The sequence below is a fragment of the Pagrus pagrus genome, assembly GCF_965226575.1.
Source record: "Pagrus pagrus genome assembly, chromosome: 3".
In the NCBI taxonomy this organism is placed as follows: domain Eukaryota; kingdom Metazoa; phylum Chordata; class Actinopteri; order Spariformes; family Sparidae; genus Pagrus; species Pagrus pagrus.
The window spans coordinates 28,004,870-28,031,617 of NC_140187.1; the positions used below are offsets into that span (position 1 = coordinate 28,004,870).

The window sequence follows — 26,748 nt, forward strand, 5'->3', positions numbered from 1 at the left end:
TCAGCTTGAGTAGGCATTATTATGATGAGTTGACCCCGGGGTTTTTCAAAGGGGCTTTTTCTGACTGCTCCGCCGAGTTCATCAAAGGCCATCAAAGGCAGTCCAACAAACAGGGAGAGAGCAGAGATGCTCCGATTAGCCACAGAGAGGACCAGAAAAGACCCGAAAAGTCAGGGTTTGCATTTTGGAAACCACGATGAGAACCATCAGCACATTAACAAACAAACATTCAAACTTTTGGGTGGGATTCACAGGAGGATGACTTCTGGCCCGCCTTCGTGCACCCTGCGGCAGTCATCCCACGAGACTCCTGGGTGCCTTCCTCTGCTGCCAGGCAACTGCACTGAGTGTGATGCACTCACATGACAAGATTTTGCAAAGCAATTAAGTGAGGAGTCGAGGGGGTTCATCTGCCTCCCGAGGCGAGCAACATATTTAGCTCTTCACGCAGAGTTTGAAGAATGAATGAAGTTTCATTGGAATTTGCCAAGTTAGTCGAGACTGTACACAGCTAAACAAAATCTGCATGTCTTTATTTAAACTTTATGCTTTCCTACTGAAGTTATAGGTGAACAAAACAAAGCAGGTTCATTAGCATTCCTGTGAAAAACTGGAGCTACAACACAAGCAAGCTCCTCAGCTCTCCCTAAATGACACTCCACACTGGCTTTATTTATTTCTAACTCTTTATATTGGTACCTCATACAGCACCATAACCATCTGGGCCACTTTGAAGGATATGGTATTTTGCACATACTGTGTCCTAATTGGGCTTTGTGCAACGCCAAATTTAGATTTTCACAAGTTTTAGATTCCTCACCAGTTCACATATTGCATATGCTGCCTGAAACTGCATTGTGGCATATGGTGAACATTTTTTTTTCTTCAGCATGTTTTGATGCCAAGTTTTGTAGTAAAAGACTGTGTCCATATTTGAAATTCAGTTGCAGAAACCTTACTCTGAAACGTTCCCTCCATGGAAAAATACTGGAATGTTCTCACACCAATATTACAATGTAGTTAGTAGCAGCTTTTAGTCAGGAACACTTTTAGTGGGCAGTAATAAAGGGTTTCCATGCTGATTTGCCTGTATTTTATTTTCTAGTATATTGGATACGAAGTTCAAACCCTCAGTATAATACAGTCACAATGATTTTGCTATGAGCCTAGTTGCAGAGAAATTAATCAAAACCCAACCAAACTCTAAACTCAACCGTAGATGAGGCGCCAGTCACACTTTACATTTAAAGCACAAATCCCATGTTATACTGTCTGCATCATTATAGTATCCCCATACTGTATCTGTGCCACAGACGTACGGTAATTTTATATGATAATGCCGTTAGCCTCTGTAACACTTTCATCAGTCTGCAACATCAATGAACCAGTTTTATTAGAATATATTATTGCATCCATGAATACACAGTAGACTGTAAGAAAAGATTACAAAAGTTAATTAAAGAAGTGGAAATGATACTGGCAGAGTTAAATCTGCAATATTTGGGTTTGACTTTACAAGCTCAGATCTTTCTTGCAGACAGTTGTTGATGCACCTTTTCACTTAAGTTATTTGTGTGTTTTGTCTCACGTTTTTAATACCTTGGTCCTGAGAGAAACAACCTTTCATTGAACTGTGTTTGTTGTGGGTGGAAATGTGATAAATAACTCACCTTAAAGCAACATTAGGTAGAAACTGGCATAAACCAGTTGCCAAGAAACCAAATGAAAAGGTTACATAATGTTGCTTTAACTTCAGATGATCACGTGCGGTTCACGTGTTACATCACATATTGATATTGGTGATTCAGCATCCTTTCACTCTCAGCAGAATGACGTGCAGTAACACTACTCTGGCATTGTTTTATAGAGTAAAAGAGAGTAACAGCGATGTATAAACTCCTGCGATCAATGCACAGCTCTCACAAATCAAGTCGGCCAGGCGTGTTGCCTGTAAAGATGTTGAACCTCTCCAGAGGCTCTGTTCTTCCCATCCAATCAATACCCTTTGTCTGTTTCCACTTAGCCGGCTGTGGGTCAGTGTTTGTGTTTTAAATGGGCTGTAATAACCAGTGGACACTTTCTCTGCAGGACCACTTGTAGAGACTGTAGAGAGACTCTCACCTCTTCATTTAAATGACGCCTTAACTCTGCTGCCATGTCAGACTTGTTATTCAACAGTTCATTTAAATCTTCCATTGCTGCTGGTGGAGAACCTGTCAGAAACGAGCAACACAAGACGCCCCTGGATCACAGAGGTACCGAGGCACATGTCTCACATCATCTTTTTGTGTATGTTCCCCATCACCTCTGTCTGTCTTGTCGATTCTGTAACTGTCAGCGGTGTGTTGTTCACTGTTCATTTTCAGACCCTCATCAGTAATGATCATGCAACTCTCCTGGCTCCATATTTCTCCGAGCTGTCGCTACGCTCTACCTTCATCATGCGCGCAGGCATGAAATGGACTGGTTATGAGAAATCAATTTGTGCCAATCACAGTATAGAAAGGCTACAACACACGGCAATGTATATTTTAATGTTGTGTCGTCTTCGTGGAAAGGTGCAGTGCGCGTGATTCATGGGTATGTAGGGGGAGACATTTTAATTAAAATTCAAAAGGATGGTTCATTAGTGTATGATCACCTGAAACTAAAGATCTTTGTGTTTTTTTTTTACCGAAGAATGAGTCTTTTATATCTACCATGTTCCACCTCCATGTTTCTACAATAGCCTAGAATGTACAAACCAAAACCATGAGAGAGGTCCTTTTGAGCTTTGCACATTTTCAGCAGCCACAGTAGTCGAGGTTCAGTGAGGGAGTGAGTGAAGCTCCAGAAATGTTTTGTGGACTACAAAACTTGGACTTTCCATCCACATTGGGGTGAGTGAAATGATTGACTCTTTCACTTTTGGGTCCTTTAATACTTTTTTAACAGGGTTACTTTAAGAATGCATTCCAACACAGTTTCTTATTACCTGTTAAAAAATGTAGTCAGTAATGCAATCAAAGTATCCCAATATTAAAGTGATGTAACTTGATTACAAGACAAGAGAAAAGAAATATCAATAAAATTACTTTTATTTAATCTTACTGACTAGTATATCATTCTTTATTTTAAATCTGTAATCCTCTTAATAATCCCTCTTTTTACTGAATGTCACTGTAATCTAATTACATATTTTTTCTGTAACTTCACCAGAATACAGTAGTTCAGAAATGCCTGAAGGGTAAAACCAAAGCCTTTGTCTCAGCTCCGACACTGCAGAGATACTTTGCCGTATCAGACACATACAGAGGTTACACACTCGTCTTCCTAATAAAATATCAAGCAGTGAGAACACTCCCACACTCGCTGTCTCTCATTTCCTAATATAAATAGGAGTCTTGATAAGGGCATGGATTCTGCAAGTCAACAGATGTTTGACCTTTTCTGACCTGCTTTGTAATGCCACTGCTGGAGGAAAAGTCAGAAGCAGCATAAGGTCAGCCAAAATATGTTGAAAATGTTGGCTGAGATCTACTGGCTCTCATTTATTCTAACACGACTGCATATTGAGCACAAATGCGAACATGGCGGGCGCATGTGTGTAGCCACTGATTGCCTGCACACCCACACATGAGCAATCAATATAAGAGAACATTTTGCACTGTTTTGTTGACTAGGCAATCAATAGAGTAATGGAGTGAGGCCATCTCTGAATGTATCATGCCATTATTGTTTCACCATCATGTCAGAGTCGAGTATTGTCTGTAAAATTGTTTCCCCATCGAAACATGAACGTGTGTGCTTATTAAAATTGCCTCTTGTTTATTGTGTACACTTGTATATTCTCCGTCTGAATTTAGAACATTGTGGGTTTCGACTTTCATTACTACAAAGCACTTTATGTGCCTGTTTGAATAAAGACACAATCTTAACAGGAGATGGAAATGAGCTTCAAGCCTCTGCGTCAGCAGTGAGACCTAACACACATTCACACTTACAGTAGGCTGCAGGCAAACAGCAAAGCTCTTTAATTGGGCCCTGGGAGAAAACACCACAACAATCCGTCCAGCAATTCATTATGCATTTAACAGATGATTAACATCACTGAAACGCATTATGTTTCCACGCTTCCATTGTGATTTCTCCCACAGTACACCTCCATTATTCGGCCAGTATGGAAGCAATAATCTCATCACAATAAAGTCCCACAAATAAATTGGCACTCATCAACAACAACCAATGAAACTATCTGGCTCCTCTCCTGGTGATTGTATCCCACATTTGTTAAAACTGAGTTACTGTGTTAGTAAAGGCTAAAATAAATGATAGTGTCACATGTTGTCCAACCAGCTTGAGAGATGTCTCTTCAGTAATAGATTTCATGTCTTGTTGCCTCATTGCCCCTATAATGCAGAAAGTGCTTTTGTTTTACCATCATACTCAATTACACTGTTCAGCGACCAGCTGGAATAGACCAGTTACATTCTGATAGAAAAACTAATATAAGATCATGAAGGTGCACTATTTATATATTTGTATAGATTGGTATTTAGCAAGCCAGGAAATGATTTCCGTGCCTTCAAACTGTGCCAGGAGCGTTCCCCTCTCAGACACATAAAACATCTTGACGTCCAGCAGGTGTTGACACAATGGTCTGCACCGGCGCTGAATACTCATGTCAACATAATTCATCAGGACTAAGAGTCTGCAGCCACTGTAGTCGTAGTATGAGGCTGTACAATGCATAGTGGAGTTTCAGCTGGAGGTTAACGTCATCATGCTAACATGTCAGCAATGACATTGCTAACACTCCAACGTGTTGTTAAAGTTAAACGACTAAATAGATCGATTGCCTGACTGTTCTCAAAATGACATACACTGTGTGACCGCTGGACAGTACCAGTGGCAGGCATACCAGATATTCATGATCATATGGTTAACATTGAGAAACAGAAACACTCCCGTTAGGTTTAGGCAACAAAACTACTCCGAAAAAAAGATCATGGTTTGAGTCATAATAAGTACCTTAGTATGGACCGGACCTCAAACAATGTTCTGTCATGGTTTTAGTTGTGGTTTTGTTTTGTTGTTTTATTTTGAAGTTCTGCCCTCATGTGTACTATTTTACTTTCCATTTCCTCCCTTTGTGTGGTTTCCTGCCCCTTTTCTGTGTTTACCTGTATCCTATTAGTTAATCAGCCCTTGTGTGTTTAGTTTGTGTGCTTCCTGCTGTCTTTGTCAGTTCATCTGTTCAGTTTCCCGTCCTGTCTTGTTCTGTTCTGTCCTGTTCTGTTCCTGTGTCTCCTGGTTTCATCTCCCCGTCGTTTCATTCTTGGTTTGTACCCTTGCCTTTTGATTTTATACTTTCATCCTGAGGGGAATATGAATATCAACAAAATTGCATGGCATGGAATAGTTTTTTAAATGTTTCCCTCAGAATTACCAATGATAACTTTTAAGTGACAAATTAACTAAAATTCATCCTCAGGAACATCAATGTCTCATGCATCTTATGCCAATACATCCAAGAGCTGTGGATGTGTTTCAGTCTGGACCAAAGTGGTGGACTAAAATCAGCCATCCAATCAGCAATCCAGACTCATAAAAATAAAAATCTAGTTTTGGTAAATAACATTGTTTTCTGATAATCATACAACTGTTTCCAAGGCAGAAATTTCCCCTTACAAAATAAAATGTTCTACCATAAAAGGTTGATTGAGGTCGCGCTAACTTCACCACCTTCTGTACAGTATTATTCATCAGCAGCTTGCTGGGTAACAAGCCCTTTGTGAGTAGTTAAATTTATCTTTGTATGTGTGAGAGTGGGGGAATAATAAGAGAACAGGCTCACAGGTGCTGTCTCTGCAGGGCAGCCAGTTGCTCTCAGGAAGAGGTGTGAAGTTACACCCACACTCTCCCCAGAACAATGAATATAACCGAGGCTGCGCCAGCGTGATCGCTGCACCCGACGAGGAGCCGCAATAAGTTTCTTTATGTGTGCCTCCTCATTCGCTGGGATAAACAATCTATGTGAGGTGACCTCCTGTTGAACCTGTTGATGATCATCTCCTCTAAAAGTGGAGCTCATCACATTGTCCAAACACAGGTAGAGAGTAGCCAGGGCACTGAGAGCCAACAGAAGCTGAGTGCTGTGTGGATTACAAAGGCAGTGAAATGCTCTCCGCTTTGCTCACTTCACTTTCAGGTACTCAGCTGCCAATGACTGCACTCATGGAGGAGGCACTCTTTCAAAAAAAATCACGACTTTAACTTCATTGTTCATTGTGCTGTAGAAATACATACAGCTATGTTTTACAGTAAAATTGCCTGTAACTGTGAACCTCGGCAGGAAAAGCAGTTCAAATAATACGCATCAAACCAAACAGACAAATTTGTTTGTCATTTTGATTTCAAAAAGAGCAAACGGGTAAATTTGTCCGAGTCAACCTATATATGAAATCTCCCCAAAGCCGAGAAAATAAAGTGTTTTGCCACACCATCACCCTGCCCCCACCCGAGGGGGGTCTCCTGAAGGAAAAAGCATCTGTCAATTAAGAAGAGGAAAATGTCAAAAGTGACCTTGTGTGGGGTGAAGCTGGTGATGCATGTCATTAGTGTAGGAGTCAGGCCGAGGGGCTATTTTCACCTCCTGCGCTTGTTATTAGTTGTAATTGTAAAAAGCTTTTTCCATGGTGTGGGATTGACTCGGCTGCTGACTGTATCACATGATGGTTGGTTCGTTTCGGCTTTATGAGAAGATATTTAGTTTCAAGGTGACAGGCTTATGAGCAACTAATTGCTTTTTTTATGGGGAAAAAAAACATATAAATGCTTGTCTGTGAATCTCTCCGAACACTGATTTCATGAAAAGGGGTTTGTATTGATCACATACTTTGCCCCGCCTCGTCTCTGCCCTGGTAAAGATTTTCGCCTTCTGTTCCCGACCACAATTTTCGCCTGTGTCCTGCCAGTTACCCGGTTGCCTGTTTCTGTCTTGGCTAAGCTACAGGAGGCTCCAGCTATAGCTCCAGTGGGTTTCTTCTCCCTTGAGACTCTGAGTGATATTCCCCCCCCGCTCACCGGGTCTGCTCTGTGGTATCGATTCACTCGACTGGTTTTTCTGCTAGCGGATTATTTCCTGAGTTCCCTGCCTGCTTGCTGGTCTTGTGAGTTAAGACTTTCTATTAACTGTTCCTGGTGTGTCCTGCAATTGGGTCCAAACCCGACGCGTTACAGCCTGGGAACTGTTAGCATACTTAAGACCTGTTTTAAACAGATTTACACGTTAACATAAGTCAGCTAAACATTAAAGGAACCATTAATCCGAAAATGACAACTCTGATTGTACTGATTGTCATTCTCACTCCCATGGATGGAGCTTTACAGCAAAAGAGCCTTGCAGCATTCTCCTAAACAACTGAAATAGATGGGGACGTATTTTAAAACGTATAAAACAACTGAAAACACAACCACAAAATGGCTCCATTCAGCTCGTCTGTGGTCTTTATTTGAAAAGATGATTTGTAAACCCTCGAGCTCATGCACCCACTTCAGAAGGGGTGCGTGCTAACTCTTTTCGCTGAGCAGCTACAGTGAATATTTCAGCTTTAAAAATGAATAATATCTTTTCAAATAAATTTGGGAAATCGCAGCTTCTGGATACTTGGATTATACAAGACGAGCTGTATGGTGCCAGGGGTGTCTCAGCTCAATAAAAAGCATAAGAAAGTTCCTACTGTATCAGCGACTGGAGCAGAGGAGCTGTTTTGCCAGCAATGCTATCAGTGTATGCAAGTTACCCGTGGGGTTTTGGTGGGAAGAAACTCCTTCAACATCTCTTTGGTTTGTCCTTGGCTCTGAAAAGCAGGTGTTCAATCTTTTACGCTTTAAGTGGACAGAGAGCTTCAGGTTCCGACTCAGCCTTGCCTCCTGCATTCTCACCGGACAGAGATTACATTTTGATTAATACCTCTCAACGACTGCACTGAGTATGTTGGAAATCTGCTGAAAATTGAGACAAAACGTCCTTGTAGGCTGCGAGTCATTGGGCGCTCACCACTGATGTGGACAGAAGCAGACAGGTCACCACACTAACGTTTACACCTCGTCAACATACCACCGGCTTAGATACTTACTAGAATGAAACTTTATCAGTGTTTGTAGTCTTGGGGGCTGACCTCTGTCTGCATTATTTTTAAGTTTGTCCCATTTATGTCAGTTGAGATAATTAAACAAAAAAAAAAGTAAGACTAGACTTGAAATGCAGATGAACCAGTGGCTCTACTTGGAACAAGAGCTGTGCAAACATGTACACAATGACATTATTTCTCAGACAGTATTCATCCTGTCTTCAGCGCCACTTTCATATTTGACCTCAAACATGACAGAGGAAGAAGAGGCATGACGCCGGCTGAGGAACGCTCTGCTTCACCTTCGCTGCAAAGATGGAGCTTTTCTAGCTCCACACCTTTGAAAGCATACATGATGTTTTAGTGGTTTCCCACCTGCAGGGTGTTGACCTTGTCAGTGGTATTTCAGGCTCTGGGGACTTCTCTCACTTGGCTGCCAGCACCCGCAGGTGGATGGAGGGAGGGGTTGTCATGGAAACAGGCCACTTGGATGGGACACGGTGCAGGCTCCAGCACACGCTTTGAAAAGCTTTCATTGATAGCCGTCCCAATGAGCTGATTTCCGGTCTGTTACTAGGCTACCCACTGAGACGGTATAAAGGCTCGTCCGCTCTGAGCAGATAAAAGGACGGCAGCAGATTTTTCAAAGTGGCAGCTTCAATGTGCAGGTTTAACAAATGCCAGACTGCTGCCACTTTGCCCTCTTCTGTTCATCATTCTCAGCACAGGACACAGGTCTCCATAAAGGGCCCAAGACATTCACTGACGTCGTTCTTGCCACATCTGCTGACATCTTTATACACGAAGAAAAGTAGTTGTATCAAAAAGGGTTCTAATGGGATATATAATATATGAGTGACACTTTTTTAACCCCCTCATTTGCCTTTAAAGCAATTCACAAGCGTTTATGAAAAAAATAAGAAATTGTTTATAGCACACTATAATGTAGCTTGTGTGGTACCAAAAAGTCATTCTTGAGTAGAAGTAAAGATCGCATGTTAAAATACTATACTTTGGTAAAAGTGAGGGTCACCCATTTGAATGTTACCTGTGTAAAAGTCTCAAAAGTATCTCATATTAAATGTACTTAAGTATCAAAAGCAATTATCCGGCAAAAATATACTTCATCATAAAAAGTACAGGTTTAAGTAAATTAATACATACTGTATATTTACGTGTATATGCTGTACATTATCGGTTGATGGATTATGGGCTAGGCTGATTACAAAAAAAATTATAAATATGATACTTTTGCTCTGATGCAGCATGCAATCAAAGTAATGCAAAGAAACAAGTAAACCAAAGTTATCAAGTTAATGTAGTGGAGTAAAAGGAACAATATTTGCATATAGTATAAGTGTAAAGGGTAAAACTTATTAATATCCGTCGATTGTAAATGGATCATTTATAGTTAATTAAAATTTGGTTAATAGTTATTTCACTGTGAGCAATGAAACGCTTTATAAACCTTTTATTAAGCAATTGTAAAGTTTTATAACATAGTTGAAACTAAATGGCCATCAAAATAATTGTATAGATGAACTACAGTATGTATCAGTCATTTACAAAGTATTATATACATCAGTAGGAACTTAACAATAAACAATTGTTTGATAAATATGGTATAAATATAAATTGTTTAATAATTACCATTAATTAATGAAGGTTATTAAAAGCGTTCAAATAAAAGTAGCAGAAAATGGAAATACTATGAATAATCCTATAAGTAAAGGACAACTACCTCAAAACTGCACTTAAGTACTTGAATAAATGTACTGGTTTATAAATGTGTTTGTAACAAAGAAACTAAATTGCATCTCCTGGCCTTCATCAGCTGTGGGAGTTTGGTTCAGTTATTATGAGGGTGAAAAAGGCTTTAAATAACAAGAAATATCTCACCAAAAAATAATTAGTGCTTAAAATCTAACAAAATAATAAATTTTGTGAAGCAAAAATAATTTTTAATAAAAAAAAAATCTAAGGAATATGATTCCAACTGCATTAAACTGCTAATCATTCAGCATCTGTTTATAGACCAGTTTCTTCACAGGCGAGAGCCTGCACAAGAGCGAGCATGTTGTCAGGAGCAGCTAAACGGTGATGGTTTGATTGCGCCACAAAGCCCAGAGCTGTCAGTCAACATCGGAAAGGAGAAGAGCTTCTATGCTCCCACTGGAGATTCACTTTTCTAGACACTGAGATTGGGATTTGCATTGTGGTGGAGTTATGGACCTTCCAGAGACAGTGATGGGCTGCATAAACTCAACACAACTGTCTCACTGGTTTTTGAGGAGAAAAGCAGATTGTTGTTTTATGTCCTTTTACAGAAAGAGATAAAGAAAATCTACCTTCAGTGTTATATCGAATGAAAATTCAACATGACACAAGGATGAATAATTCAAGATAAATGCCACACTAGTAAAAGATGAGAATGTGAAACATTTGGCGGATTATAGAAGGGCGGCTTGGTGCCAAATAATGCTGCAGTCTTTACTTGTAACTGTCCATTATCCATAATCACCATCGCCTTCGATCGTCTCAGCTGCATTACACTCCCTGTGTTACTTCCTTTCTAAAGCTTTGGCGATGCAGAGGTATGTCTGGTACAATAAAAACAGACAGTGAACAAAACATGCAGGCACTATATCCACTGTCTTGGATTTGAGCGACTAATTTCTTTGTTTTTGAAGTTACTGTACGTTCTCCGAGGCATTTTGTGCAGTAATTATATTGCACCGGGACTAGAATTTAAATTATTCTCTGATAATTGCTTTGCAGAGGGAAACACACTGCAGTCTGCATCTTCCATTCTCTCACCAACACTTGTAACCTAACACCTACAGCAACACTCATCACAGTGGAATTAATAAAATCCTAGTGTAAGACATTAATGAGATGGTTTTTCCCACAGTTAAAGATTTTAAACCTTCCCTTTCATTGAGTAAATGTCTGTTTCTTATTAAATATACACTCTACACAATTAGCTATATGTGCTATTTATAAAAATGACACTTGGTGTTGAAATCATGGTTTAAAAAATATGAGGGAAGAAGATTTTATTTAACTTGCTCCTCAATAAACAACATGTTTGTGTGTGTAAACCACAACAAAACCAGTGATTGTAGACATATTCTAGCAAAATAAGAAAAGAAATATTTCAGAAATTAAAAAAAGCCTTACATCTATTTACCTAGTTCATAACATTCATATTTCTATTGCTGGTTTACAGTAGCTGCTCTGCAAACTGAAAGTCTAAATTAAACATACTGTTATTTAATGTACAAAAAGTAAATTAACTCATAGCTGATACAACATTACAGAGGAATTGCTAACATTATTCAATAGACGGTATATCAAGTCTAAACGTACTTTGTCAGCTTATATTTGAGTTGATAGACAAATTAGTATATATATTTCAGTGCACAACAGTCAACAGTGAAACTGTTTTACAAGAGAAAGAAAGATGGCAGTCGCTAACAGTTCTGCCAGAGAAACATGTCAAAAACGGGTTGGATGTCAGCTTTTCCGTTGGCTCGCGTATGCTGAATCCGGTGACAATGCTCATGCTGTGTTCATCAAAACAAGTACTAAAAATAAAGCACAGTGACTACTAAGTCCAGGAAGCTAAACAAAGCTGCCATATCGTGTGTCAAAATGGGCGAGAGGTAAAAAGGCAATATGCTAAACTAAAGATCTGAAAATCCCGGTTTGTCATTCGCTTTAAAGAGCAAGTCTGAGAGATCCGAAGAAAACAGAGAAGAAACATGAAACGAAAAAATGACTCAGTTCACTTTTACACAAAGAAGCAAGTATGTATATTTGTGCTCCTGAAAGAAACATGTCTTTGTATCTCCCACTGGAAAGTAGCTCTCACCACATGTAATAGCTGCGTGTGGTGTCCACCTGACTGGGTTTGGACTCGGATGAACCCTCTTTCTCCTTCTCACTGTCCACCTCCCACAAGTTGATAAGAGGAGGGTACAACTCATTCAGTGGTATTGACGAGGTTTTCTGCATATACTTTTTCAGGGAGTGGTGATAGTTTTTCCTCTTCCACCTCTTGGCGATGTACACCCCCAGAGAGGCCAGACTGATGATTGCGAACATTGTTCCCATGACTGCTGCAAGAGCAGTGTTGGTCCCTTGGTCAGATATTTCCACAGTGAAGGTTGCTTGCTTCGTCGTCACATTCACGCATGACTTCTGCGTTTGTTGGTGGATGTTGGAGACGGTGAGGCACACCTCGTACTCGGTTGCTGGTTGTAAATGTGTGAGGTTGTACTCGTGGACATCCACAGGTACCCTGGCAGTGTAAGTTATATGGGGATTGTCTATTTTCATGGTGGCAGATGACCACTTGAGGTTGGAGGTCATTACGTTTGAGTTTATTTTCCAAGAGACGAGGATAGAGTGGGATTCTGTTTGTTTGACGTAGATCTTCATAAGCTGAGTGCTGTCTAACAGAGTGCCGTTCACCCGTATAGCAGTAACTCTTGTGTCAGCTCCCTCTGCATTTTGAGCCACACAGGTGTATCTTCCAGAGTCTTCTACTTGGATACGAGAAATCCTCAGTGTCCCTTCATTGGTGAGGCTGTACTTGTCAGATAGGGTGTCCATCATCACCTTGTTGCCCATTGGTGTCACCCAGTAGATTTCAGGCTCAGGCTGGGACATAGCTCTGCAGTCCAAGTCCACCGTCATGCCAATGTCAAGGTTGAGGTGGCTTGGGAACGTATCATGGGAAATCATAGGCAGACACTGGTTTGCTAAATTGTTCTGCAGAACCTCCCGCACATGCATACCCCTTACTTCTGTTGGCATGCCACAAAGCATGGCCACAGGTTCCATGAAACGGACAGTGGTTTTGTTGGAGCTCATCCACTGGATAACGCAGTCACAGCGCAGAGGATTGCTGTGGATGCTGATCTCACGTAAGTTGGGGAGAGAATCCACAGTAGACTGATACAGGGCATTCAGGGCGTTGCTGTTCAGCATTAGACTCTCCAAGGCTGGGACATCACGAAAGGCCTGACGGTTGATGTAGGAGAATTTGGGGTTGTTTGTAGCCTCCAGCTTTGTGAGCTCAGGAAGGTTGTCTAGAGCGTACCGGTCAATAGAAACCAGTTCTCCCATGTTGTTTATACCCAGCTCCTTTAGTCTCAGCATGTTCTTGAAATCTCCTTCCTGAATCTTGTGCACTGGGTTCTTGTTCAAATCCAGGAACTTGAGGTTAGGTAGTTTCTGAAGGGCTCTCTGAGGAACTCGGACCAGCTTATTATCATAGAAAGAGAGACTCTCAAGATTGTCAAGTCCCACAAAGGCATTTCCGGGGATGTCTGTCAAATCCATCCCAGCCAAAACCAGGCTCCTAAGGTTGCCCAGTGGCTTGAAATTGAAGTCCATAATTCCAACAACGGGATTCTCCCCAATCATGAGGATCTCTAAATTGGGTGTGGATTCAAACCACTGGCTGCTGATGGTCTTGAGCTTGTTGGAGTTGAGGTGAAGCCTGAGCAGATTGTGGAGCCCAGAGAAGGCATTGGCGGAGATGGAGTTGATCTGATTGTGGTTGATGTAGAGCTCCTGCAGGTTGCTGAGGTCCTGCAGACAGTAATCGGGCATTTCTGTGATCTGGTTCTCCTCTAGATGAAGTGTGGTGAGCTGGGACATATTGATAAGGCCAACATCACGAATGTTACTGAAGTTGTTCTGGGACAAGTCCAGCTCAGTAAGGTTAAAGAGCTGCTCGAGCTCCTCACTGGTCCGGGCAATGTAGTTGCTCTGTAGGAGGAGAACCTGAGTGTCACTGGAGAGGTTCCCTGGAATGCGTGTTAAGCGAAGGTCATTGCAGTCCACAGTGATGGCTTCTCTGTAGGTGGACTGGGGAGTAAACCAGGGTCGGATCTCGCATACACACAGTTGGGGGCACTCATCGCTTTGGACGAAGGACAGTCCAATTGATACCACAATCAGGCCAGCAAACACCTGGCCTGTAAGAAAGCAGTCTAACCTCCATCTAGCCATGTTGGCAAAGGATAGGAGGAGGTGCAGATGACTTTGGGAGAGAGTGCGTTTCAGTCATCAACCAGTCATCAACTTTCTGCTAATTCCGTTTTTCTGTCCAGCCAACAGGTCAGGAGTTGATGCAGAGGGTAGAACTTTACATGAAGATCTTGGATCTCCAGAAATACCTGGAGAGAAAGAGAAAACACAGGTCAATATACAGAGGAAAAAAAATCATCCACCCCATGTTTATAAAGCAAAAGATATATAATACATAGCTATAACTAGCAGAACACTTCGAGAGCATACACCTCTGCCAAGGCCAATGATTTACTCTTCTATGATGTGTAAATCTGCAAGTGTTAACTTCACAGTCAATATTAGTCCTTGACCAACTGTGGGGATGTTACAATTATACCAGTTCTCTCATGAAACCACTTTCCAGAGGGGCTTCATAATGAATAATGACATAACGGCTTTCAGCAACTACATGTGGGCGGTCCCAGAGGATCTTTATTTCTTCAACTGGCTAGGTTTTGGGTTCTTGATCCCGTTCTTGATAACATTCTACAACCCTCCACCCACTTTCGTGAAACAGACCCATTATTCAGCTGAGAGACAGACAAATAGGACTGAAAACATAACTTCCTTGGTGGATGTTTTTAGCTATGCTAGCAGCATGGTCATAGGGATAGCAATGTTGGCATGTCAGTCAGTTGGTTTGGCAACTACTTTGATCCAGATTGAAGTATTATTAATGTATTTAATTTACTGTATGCACCACCATCAATTTTTAACGTTGTCTATTGTCTGTTACTGTTTTATGACTGAATCCCTACAAAATGAATGACATAATTTTGTTCGCTGAACATGGTAACCGTTATACCTGCTAAACATCAGCATGTTACTGTTGCACTTGTGAGCATTGTCAGCATGTTGGTGTTTGCATTTAGCTCAAAGCACTACTGTCTCAGTACAGTCTCACAGAGCAGCTAGCATGACTGTAGACTCTCATTCGTGTTGTATGTAATAATTACGGATTTAACACATAATCTTTCATGTTTCTTGTAAATGCAGCAATTACCAAAGACAGCAGATCGACTAAAACAACAAATGCTGCTCCACCATCCTTGTGAGACTGCGAGTTATGTGCAGCATCGACAGTTTTGAGAAAATGCAAGTTCAGCTCATTACAATGCATGCACAAAACACTGCTCCGAACCACTTGGAAACAGATCAAAATCCATTGAGGGCTTTCATCTATCCAACAGGCCCATAAGGACTCCATCATTAGCTTCTCCGAACATCATTAAACACTATGAGATATTAGTATGTGCCTTGCCTGAAAGAAAGCAAAAAAGGATGCACATCTTAATTTTTAATGCAACGTCTTCTGCATTCAGAATTTAGGGCAAACATGAAAAAAAAAAGTTTTAAGCAGGCCTAGGAGTTTTTCCAGGATGATTGGGAACAGACAGAACATTGTCAAAACTTTGAGCAGCATTCTTTAACTCAAAGAGGACTTATGACTACAAACTGGGATTTCAGGAGAGGGTTGGGAGAGGACCAGAGACTCTGATCCAGCCCGGTCACTTGGTTCAGTGAATGCGAGCTCCTGAGAGGTACAATGGGCATCTGCTTGCCCATATGACAGTAACACTTACTCCAGTGTCTTGGAAGATAAAGCATTGATTCTGGCAAACAATGGACACCTTTTTCCTCAATGCCAGTGTTACATTCTTAATCCCACCTAAGGTATGATGGAAATACAGTCATATAATTTTAATCTAGGGATGGCAAAGTCAGTCCACCACTTTGATCCAGTCTGAAATACCTTACTCTTGTATGGATTGCCAGGAAGTTTTCTTCAGACATTGATGGCTATTTTAATGTTTCTTTCCATGCACTGTAACTTCAAACTATTTTTAAAATATCTAAGATATTTTTGGCATGCTTTTATTTTTACTCCCACACTTACTTGGATTGTTGTGCAATTGTTGAATCACACTTAAAACTGGATATATATATATCCCTCTGGGTGTGCTGAATTAATAACCACACTTATCATAGTGCCCATTAGTATATGGGTGTGATGACCATTTTTAAATATTGTGTTATTCAAATCTGACTGGGATTGAAACATTGTCCATTAAAATACATTTGTGGCTGGCAGTCACTGTGCAGCTTTTACTATGTATATTGATATTTCACAGATAATCATGATCCCAAGAGGATGAAGCCTCCTGACTTTTCCTTCAGCGCCAGATTTGTGTTTTTGATCGATTGCCTCAACAAGCTTTGGATGGATTGCAATTCAATTTGAAACAGACATTTATGCTCCCCTCAGGATGAAGTGTAATAACGTTTGTGGTCTTTCAATTTAGCCATCCGCGGCTAATTTTTACTTTGTCAAAAACTTTAGTACCTTTGGTTTATCATTTAAGTAACTTGGTGTTCACTTAATTTGTTGTTTTAACTCTTAATGTAGCCTATGGGGATTTTGCATTGAACACCGATCATGTCAGTGGTTAAAACAGTATTTTAATGAAAAAACATCTCACATATTTTTTTAATCATTAACAATTAACCAGATTGATTGTTAAGGCAGCTGACTCTCAAAGAAATGTCTTGAAATTTGCATCCCTAATGGTGAACATTGTGAACATACCTGCTAAACTCCTAGCATTAAAAGCATTTTAGCATGGTGACATTGGACATTGTGCCCAAACACCCTCAAAAGCAAGGCTTCAGACACTTAGCCTTGTCAATGATGACAACACTCTTATGAATACTTTTACCTCATTTACATCAGATACGTGTCCCACTCACTCAATTATTCTGTTCACATGCAAATACTGCATACAGACAAACTGTGTCCTTACAAACAGTTTTGTCCCTCTCCCTCTCTTGCTTATTAACAGGATTAGGTTGCCAGCACTTCTTTAACAAGCCTGTGCAGTCGCAGTATCCTGCAGCAACACTTAAGAGATCCCATCACTCATTAGATCTATTTACCAAAAGAGTCACTCCACCCAGTGCGAAGCCATACGGCAGCACCACAGTACCACTGCCTTCTCCACCACAAAGCTTTATGGTCAACACCAGCTTAAGAAGATAGCGCTTAAGAGGCTTTCAAACAAGAGAGCTGACTAATTCATCTGAATGCAAACTGCCTGGCAACAGCACCAGGGAGACAGGAACACCTCTCCGCTCCTCCTATACCCAGGGATTCCCTATGGGGCAGGGCGGAGCGTCGGTGAAGCATGGATAGTACACTATGTTGTCTTTAAGCTGAAGCACCGTATATTGTGACGATTGCTGTGCCCGTCAGGATTAGCGGATGGAGATACTGAAGTGGAGATTAGCTAGAGGCAGTGTACTGGATTCAAACCCAGAGGAGAGAAGCAGGTCACTTAGCACTTTATTTAAAAGCAACATATCAGGGCAGCAGAGAGGAGGAGTGATAATTCATCTGTAATCTCTTTATGAAAATAAATCTTTAAGAGCTTGTTTGTGATTTTGTCAGTGAGTAGATATTCTGTCCAAATATAAGATTTAAAATGATTTAATTTTGCTTTTGCTAACACTTTTAAATGCTGTTCTGATGTAACACTTTTATAGCTTGTTCTGTCCATTCTCCCTGTTAAAAATACCTTCACATAAAGGTGAATTCTTCTCTCAAAAAAAAAAAAAAAAAATCAAGTCACCATTCATAATGACATCTCTTTTACAAGGAATGTCTTGGTTGTTTTGTTGATATATTTAGCTGACTGAAGTCAAACAAAAGGACAGTTCAGGAAGTGACTTCCTGACAGAATGTAATCAGTAAACAATGGCAGAGCGATGGTGTCACTCATATCACAATCTTGTATGTCTGTAACAAAAGCACAAAGTAGAACATCAAAAACAAGACTCCATATGGTTTTTATATGATTTTTTTTGTGTGTGGTGATGAGGTTACTTAATTTTCTTTTTAAGCAAGATGTATTTAAATATAATTGTCAGTTCTCTTGTCTATTTAGCACAAATGGGGTTAAGCTTAGATTCTCCCCATTTGGTAAATGCTGACAGCTTTGTCTGTGCTCCCCTTCATGCAGAGTAAGATTAAGAAGTTTCTGATCCCATTTAATACTAGACACAAAATATAAAGTAAAAAGTGGGTTAGCTGAAATAAAAAAAAAAATGCTGTTCTGATGTAACTATGAGCACTTAAAAGACTAAATAAAATCAGTGTCAACTTCCTGTTTTTTTTTTTTTTCCACAGCAACTAAAAGCTGTCTGGGACATCCTGACACAGGCTTCACAGGTCCATTGTGATCAGAGTCCCAACACACAGCAGGTGGAAGAACACTCAACAACACAACATAACACCAAAGGCAGGAAGGCAGGAAGGCAGGAAATGGAAAAACCCAGAGGTTTTAACTATGGCCACCTTTGAACCTCTGGAAAGGATGCTGGAAATAAATACCAACAGCTTCAGCCATAAACTCTGTCGCCTACAGCTCCATTAAACAATACTATTGTCAGCTATGGGATCACTTCAAATGACTTTATTACATGGACTGTTTACTGTAGTGCGGTTTTTATTACTCAGAGACACAGAACTCACAGGTCGGGCAGCTGTTAAACAGTAAACTCACACAAATATGGAAATGTATCATCTTTTATACAAGGCGGTTTACGTCCTTTAAGCTACATGTGATCCTGTTTTCAATCCCTGGCCTCTACCTACATCCTGGACCTACCCTAACTTCATATTAATAGATATCCATACACATAATCATTTTTATACTTTTAAAATGTCTCAAATTTATCAAATGATGCTGAAAATGTTATTTGCAAAATTAGTAATTTAGAAAAAAAATCCCTCTATCTAATATTGAGTCAATTCCTTTGCTAGAGTCTGATGGTGATCATCATCAGCGGGCTAGCGCACAAATGCAAATTTATAGTATGAAGTTAATGGGGCAAAAAGATGGAGCGCTGGTTGTCTAAAGGTGGTCTTAAGACACAGTGGTCCTCAGAGAGATGGCAGATGAACTTATTACTGCTAATGTAATGAGCAGATTTCAGATCTTGGTTCTAATGGTAAAGCAGTATTTTTCTCATAGTGTCTAAGGAAATCAAGTGAATGAGCATTTTAATATCCATGCAACTGTGCAGAACAGCTGCATGCCATGCGTGCCTAAGTACTGATGACTACTGAGACTATTTCTTTTATGCAATGCTCTGGTGATTTACTTTGCATTTACACAATTATTCCATATTGTTAATTTGAATATTTTCCTTCACATGCTACTTCTGTTCTAAATACTGCTGCGTTACAGTCTTGATGCTCTTCCATTACCATGTCACAGTATGTGGAAAATGAAAGAAAAACCCAACATACAAGTCTATCAGTGTATCCCAAATCTGAACTAGATAATACTTATAGGCAAGTTTTTAGTTTATATGTGTACAGTGGAAGGTGACCAAATGAAGTCTACTAAAACCAGACAGCATGCATACTAAATATGGGCGATTATTGAAGTATCCAAGAATTACACTTGATTACTTTTAATAATTCATCAGCGGAAGACTGAATCAGCACCTTCTCTCCATCACTACGGCACTGAGTGTTAATTGGGTGCAGCGACTACATCCATGATGCAGGAATGAGACCATGTTTCCCTCAATTAAGTGGTTCATACTGCAGAGATCTGGATTCTAGATAGTAGATTTTTATCCATTTTATTACAGTTACAGCACTTAAACAGCATTGTGACCAGTCATTTTGTTTATTTTGGCCAGTATTGCTAATAAATACAGTGGATCCTAACGATTGGGCCACCTGCAAAGCTGGAAAACTTTTCATGGCTAAAGTGAATATGAACGCATTTGACAGCCATGCAAATGCTCAGTTTGATTGCATGCCACGAAAGTAGATCCCTGTCATTTCCATTCGACAGACTGTCACTTAAAGCAATACCGAAATCCAACTTGTTAATTGGCATCCTGATGTACGGCGTTTACACCTAGTTTGAGAGATGTGACATTGCCTAAAAATATCCAAACACCTCTAAAGGTGCTGCAGCGACAGCCCGCTCACCTTTTGTAACAAACTGAAATTGCACCGGTGTACGATAATGACAGCAACTACACTCATCCACCTGTAATCTGAATATAATGTGTTTTTTTTAACAGAAATCTGACAAACACTGATGAGAGGAAAGTAATAATTTTCTTCAATATATCAATGTTTTTTTTCTTCCAACCCCATGAGCCCGAGAAAGTAAATAATCTTGGCTGATGTGTGAGTGTTGGCAGACGTGAAAGCCTTTTTCCAAACTCATAAATCTCCAAAAACTAGAGTCTCCCTTCTGAACCAATCACTTTTAAGTTCAAGGCTCAGTTTTTAGATTCCTGTCCAAGTCGGGTTGAGGACACCTCATCGTCAAGGAAATCCTTCCTTGAACGCGATAAGAATTGAGATTGACGCGAGAAAATAAAAAATGTGATTTAAACTGGTTAGGGCTCCCGTGGGAGACGCACACATAACCCTGCTGGTCCAGGTTTGCCTTTGAGCTTCAGTTTATTCATCTGCACACACAGACAAAAACCGATAAAGCAGAAATGAGGGAAAACAAATTACAGGTGGAGCAGGTGAGATAAACAACCCCCGGGGAGCCTATGAACACATCTTGTCACAAAGCGAACCAAATTGAGGTGACAAAAACAATCCGGAATTAGATGACAGAACCTGAGTGACAACAAGAGGGGATAGAAAACAGACTGCTACTGTGACAAGAAGGCTAAATGGAGACCGAAATAGGCCTAATGTATGAAGCGAAAACTCAACAGCGTCTCCTTACTTATCCTCTCCGACTCTGTCTCCATCGTTACAGCAGAATAACATAACACAGCCTCACGGGGAACACATATCCAATCAGACTCCAGAAACACTTGCACCTCCCTGAAAGTAAACTATATATTTTTCCTAGGATGATGAGGGAATCAGGATTTTTTCCCTTCAAAGAGCCCAATATGGGTTGCCTCTAATGTTCTCTCCATCCCCTCCCTCCTCCTTTTTACATAACACACTCCACTTTCTCGCCGGAGTTTCAAATTAGCAGAAGTTGAGAAATGGGCCCATATTTTTTGAACAATGTCTGCAGCAGGTTTAATTGTTCATGTAATCACCCCCTCCCGAGCAAAACAGGGAGGAAACAATGCTGCATTTCTGTGTAGAGTATGGATCGCTTTTCCTGACACAAGGATAAAACACATGTAGGGCAATTATGCTAAGCAACCCACAGAGTCCCAGAGTTCCCCAAAACTGCATAGTGCTCCTTTAAACATGCTGCCAGATTTCGTCAATCTGTGTAAATATGAGTAAGTGTGAGCGTGGCAGCGTACACATTGGCTGCTTTCACACTGGATGATTCACATTAGGTCTTCCCTGGGCCACTTCGTCATCAGCAACACTCATAGTATTGATTTTACAGCAGCTTGATTGCTGCACCTCTCAAACTCCTTCACCTTCAACCAGGAAGACCTCAATGGACACTTGCGTGCAAATCCACCTCCTCTCTACAAGCTGATGAGTGATTTGATTTGTGGCTTACTGAAGGTCTTGCCAGAACAAGTGCCAGTAAGGTATTGTCGTAAGAAGAGCACCCTGCAGTGTAAATGTAAACTAAACAGGAGTGGAACCTGCTGTTGAAAGACTATATATATTTTTCTTTAAAATGTATTTTAAAGGGTGAATACACACAACCACAAAACGCTATTGTGTTCCAGGTTGCAAGTCGTATAAATGAAGAGAATCTGACAAAATGTTAAAGTTCACTGCTTCTCGATTGATCAGAGGCCGAAAAAAAATGACTATTTCAATATTTTAAGGTAAAACAACATATGTGATAACATATTAGCTAACCTTAGCATCCAAACACTTGCCAGTTAGCACTATCGTTGATTGTGTCCAGTGTGTTTTACTGCCAGGCTTAAATAAATGTGTCCACAATGTGCACTGATATCATAGAGTTCATTTACGCCTTTTCTACCATGTGGTGTAACACTATCAAGCGGTAATGCTAGCTAGGAAGGGGTTAAATGCTAATGTTAACTGTTGTCTGATGGAAGCTAATGGGTTATCAAGTCTGTCATTCTATATGGCCCGGTGTCCCTCTGGATTTTCACTATCCATTGTCCATAGCAATTTGTCAGATTCCCTGTGTTTACATGACTTTAAACCTTCAACACAGCAGTGACATCGGAGTTTCTACCCTGAGCATGATGTCAGAGGAGAATGGCCGCCATGTAAATATGGTCCATTGGGGTAAAACTCTTGTGGTAGAATATATTCATGCAGATTAAGACCTTAATATGTGCTTTATATTGACTAAGAAAGGGCCAGCATGCAACTAATATGCATGCTAATAAGCCACTGGTTAATGGTTAATATGTTTTCCCTCATCTAGTGTCTCCATCTATGCATTTAAAATAATTCACATTTGGAGTCCAGTATCTTGCTTAAGGACACTTGTGGAAAGGACGGATGCATTCAATTACCAAAAATCACCCACAACCAGCTACAATCAATGGCAGGTAACGTCTACCACCTGATCTACAGACACCTGCTCTCACGGTGCAGTCAGACCAGCTCTTGCCGCCCATTCATTTGTATGGAGAACAGGGTGAGATGGGTTTACTTCCAGTCACGAATTGACCTGCCTTCCACCCAAACTGATTGAACTTTAGCACACCGACAGAGCAGAGAAGGAATGATCCCACTTGACTCTAAATGCAGGACAGTAGAAGAGGTTCGTGACAGTTAAGGGTTTGATGAGAAGAGTGTAAAATTTACAACTTTGTGGAAGCTGTGCCAGCGCTAGTTCTCGCAGCTTATGTTTACAACTCTAGCCACGGAAGGAAGTGCTCCTGTAACACCACGCCAGTAAATCTCACCAGGCAAAGTCTGACGGCGCCATTACAAGGAACTAAACATCGACCTCCATAAATTTGCCTTCCACTCTACCTTAATAAAGTTTGCCAGTCAGCCTAGTCGACATTTCACGTTCAAACTAGCCAATGCGTTATCTTCCAATCAGTGTGATGCAGACAGCTGAGCCTGATCACTTGGAGCACGGAGGGCTTCCCACCAGGGGCTCCTGTTACCACCACCACTCACACTGCTGTCCCTCAGAGCCAAAGGGCAGCACAGGTGTGCCTCTGACACATCAGCATGCTGCCATACCATGAAACATTTCACAGTGATGTCTCAGGAGATCACAGAGGGCAGGGTGAGCTCGCCTGCCACTGTGTCTGCTTTCCGTGAGACCTGTCGACCACTGAGGACAAAGGGTTAATGCCTCAGCCCTTCTTATAGGAATAATGGTAGAGGCTTGAGCTCAATAACCCGGCTCCCCCCCCTCCTCACCCTGCTTATACCCTAGGGACCTAAATGTTGGTGTTGAAGGGTGTGATGCTGGTGGTGGTGGGGGGAGGTGAAGCCCTTTACCCCCCTCCCATGAGCCCTGCTGTCTCCTAACAACCCCACCCACGCACACACGCGCAGACACCTGCCTGCCTGCAACACACACACGCCTCATTGTCTCCCACTATCCTCATGGTGAAGTTAAAGGTGCAGTCTGTAGTTTCGGGGAAGAAATCAGAAGAGAAAGATCTTCATTTGTCTGCGTTTTGATGACTGAACAAACTGAGCAAACAAACTGACCTTAAAGGAGAACACGATTTCACGCTGTTCTGCTTTGTTTATATTTGGCGGACCCTGACAGCTCTCCAGCTCCAAACACTTATTTTCCTCTGAGAGCAGCTTGCTTATTGAGTTATGGGGGAAAAAAAATTATATTCAAAGAGTTTGTATTATTACCTCATTAATAATAATATATAAAATTGAGTTTTATGAGTCTCCAAAACTACATTGTGCCCCTTCAAGAAGAAAACAGACATCTTGATTGTTTGTGTACCTGCAGTATGTTGTGTGTGTGTGTGTGTGTGTGTGTGTGTGTGTGTGTGTGTGTGTGTGTGTGTAGCTTTGAAGAATGATTTTTTGTAGCCTCCTGCTCTGTGAGACAAAAGCACCAAGGAAGACAAAGTTGGCAACAATCAGACACCAGGACATCAGCAACATTTTGGCCAGGCTTTATACCCACTATATTATGTAAGAAACAACTGGACACAATGAGGACTAAGCTGTTTTAACTGAATAAGCTGTTTGAGTCATTGCACTACAAAGTACAACCCTCACTTTTATTTGGCCCACAGGTCCTCAGAGAAAAAAAGAGGACTCTGAGCACTTCCATTAAAACATTAAATCCCTTTATCATCTTAACCTTTTCCTGCAGCGTGTGCCCGAAGTTGAGTGATGCAAGTCAGCGGCGGTCTCCATCACAAAAGCGCAACAGCTGCAGCGACAGAAGCAGAAGCGTTCGTGAGCCACAATGGACCCCCTGCCACTGCAACCCCATTCTCACCACAGCATCCCTGACAGACAGACAGAGGGCCTTGTCTTCTTCCCCCCTGAAGAAGACGACTTTTTTTTTTGTGCTTAGAAGGGAGGAATCGAGACATCTGCCGACATACTTTAACATTAATATGCAAATCACATTTGCACAACGTCGCGCACGCGGCGGCACGCAGCTCCCGCTGGCACCGCAAGTACCGCAACGAGATCAAAGTTTGTTTTCTGTGGAACATCATTCGACGCATTAGAGAGGGCTGAGACATGGCATTACATGTGCTGCGAGGTGAGGGGTTCTCATGTGGATTCAAGACTGATCCCCGGCCCCCAAAGTGAGGGGCTCCGACCAGACTGCATTTAAAAAATAAATAAATATATAGAAATAACAAAAAAAAAAACTGATCATGCCCTTGAGTGTGTCTGCATGCTAAACATACCCTAACTCATTGCATCGCCCCTTGCAGACACATATGTGATGAATGGAAACATATGCACAGTTAGAACAGTGATCTTCTACCAGAACGTCTGACTGATGGCTCCTCCATCACATCACTTCAAACAATTTTGTTTTTTCAGATCATAAATGCAGCTTTAAAAGAAAACTCCCAGTCAAACCCAGCCTTTCCTTTTCCACGGGGCTCTCACCTTGTTGGCATTCCAGTCCGATGTTCCCAAGCGCGCAGCTCCTTTATCCAGATATACGCGTCAATACGCAAGAATAAATGAGATCAATGTGATTGTGCCAAAGGGGGGTATCCTGTGCTAGGGGGTTCAGCTCGCGGCTGTTTACAGCGATTTGTCGCTCGTGTATCCGCTCAGTCCCAGGGCGCCTCGGAGAGAGGCATGGTGCTGTCTGCAGAGAGATCTCCAACCTGCTGCCTGCAACCCACCGCCGACCGCTTTGTCGCCCCGATATTCCTCCGCTGTGTCGCTGCCGCCTGCCTGCCTGCCTGCCTGCCTGCTCCTCCTACGGATGGAGAGGAAAAATGATAAAAACACCTGGCGCTGTCCAGACCAGTCAGCTGATTCCCCGGCAGGCTATTGGCTGAGAGCGCCTGTCCGTCACTGCCGGCCAAGCAAAGCAGAGCACCATCTGCTCCGGGCTTGTTGTGATGAGAACAAAGACAGGAGAGGGCGGCGGGGCATGGGGCGACGGGGGGATGTGTGGGTGGGGAGATGGGGGGTGGTACATGGCATCACTGCTGGAAAAAAAACCTCCCCTCTGTGTCTCCTGCACTATACACAGACCTTCAGGATGATACTGTGTTGCTGACTAAAAGGACCTCTGTGATCCCTGAATATTCCTCTTGTTTTCTTTTCTTTTTTTGATTATGTTTAATAGCCTAAGCACGTGGCATTGGAAAGAGGAAAAACCTATGTTTTGAGCCATGGGCAGGGGGAAGTAGGGGTGCTGAGGGGGCTGCAGCACCCCCTAAAAGGCATAATAAAAACCATTAATTGATTGTCCACATGATATAAAGCCTCAAATGACAGTTCCCTGGTTAATCTGCTCAGTGTGTGAACTACACTGCAGACTGGAGTCTCCGTTAACCGTGACAAACAGGCAGATCCGTGTCACATATGCTCCTCTCCACTATGAGATGTCTATACGCATGCATAACATTTGCCGAATTTACAAGAAGGACCAAATGATAATAATTTATCATAGAAAGCATTATGCAAAGTTTGTTAGGTTTTCTCCCAACTCAACAGCACACAAAATTGAGAGATTTTATAAGGGAGTCTGGGGAATTCCTCTACCCCTTCATCTCCTCGCTGAACTGCAGTTGGTGTGGCTGCTTTCACCTACAGTGTGTTGATTTTCACATATGCTGTCTTCTTTATTGAAATTGTTACACATTTTTGGTCATAACTATTAGATGTAAGTTATCCTGGCCATTCAAATTAATATAAAAAACATGTATGTCACATGCCGTATACTACAACGTCATTATAGAGGTTGACTTCTCAGCACCCCCGACTGTGACTGCTTCATCTTCTCTGCTCTTTCGAGGCTTACTTTACAAGCACACCCACAACCCCAACATTCACTTGCACTGGTTTTACAACCAAACTAGTCCTTCAACAAAGAGTTGAAACAAGCTGTTACATACAGTACCTGGACGTGTGATATTGAAAGTATGGAATAAGCAGATTTTCTAATACTAA

The 26,748-nt window shown here is 41.4% G+C and overlaps 1 protein-coding gene across 1 annotated transcript; it reads right to left on the reverse strand.

The window, feature by feature from the left end:
- Positions 1 to 11,153: 11,153 nt before the first annotated feature.
- On the reverse strand, positions 11,154 to 25,677 carry lrrn1 (leucine rich repeat neuronal 1). The gene is made up of 2 exons (XM_084348956.1): positions 25,225 to 25,677; positions 11,154 to 14,305 (listed from the first exon to the last, which is right to left on the reverse strand). Exon 2 carries the CDS (start codon positions 14,136 to 14,138, stop codon positions 11,985 to 11,987), a length of 2,154 nt encoding a protein of 717 aa, XP_084205082.1. The 5' UTR covers positions 14,139 to 14,305; positions 25,225 to 25,677; the 3' UTR covers positions 11,154 to 11,984.
- Positions 25,678 to 26,748: the final 1,071 nt, after the last annotated feature.

Excerpts from the sequence above, each read along its gene's own strand:
- lrrn1 (XM_084348956.1), bottom strand. The coding sequence starts at position 14,138 with ATGGCTAGATGGAGGTTAGACTGCTTTCTTACAGGCCAGGTGTTTGCT.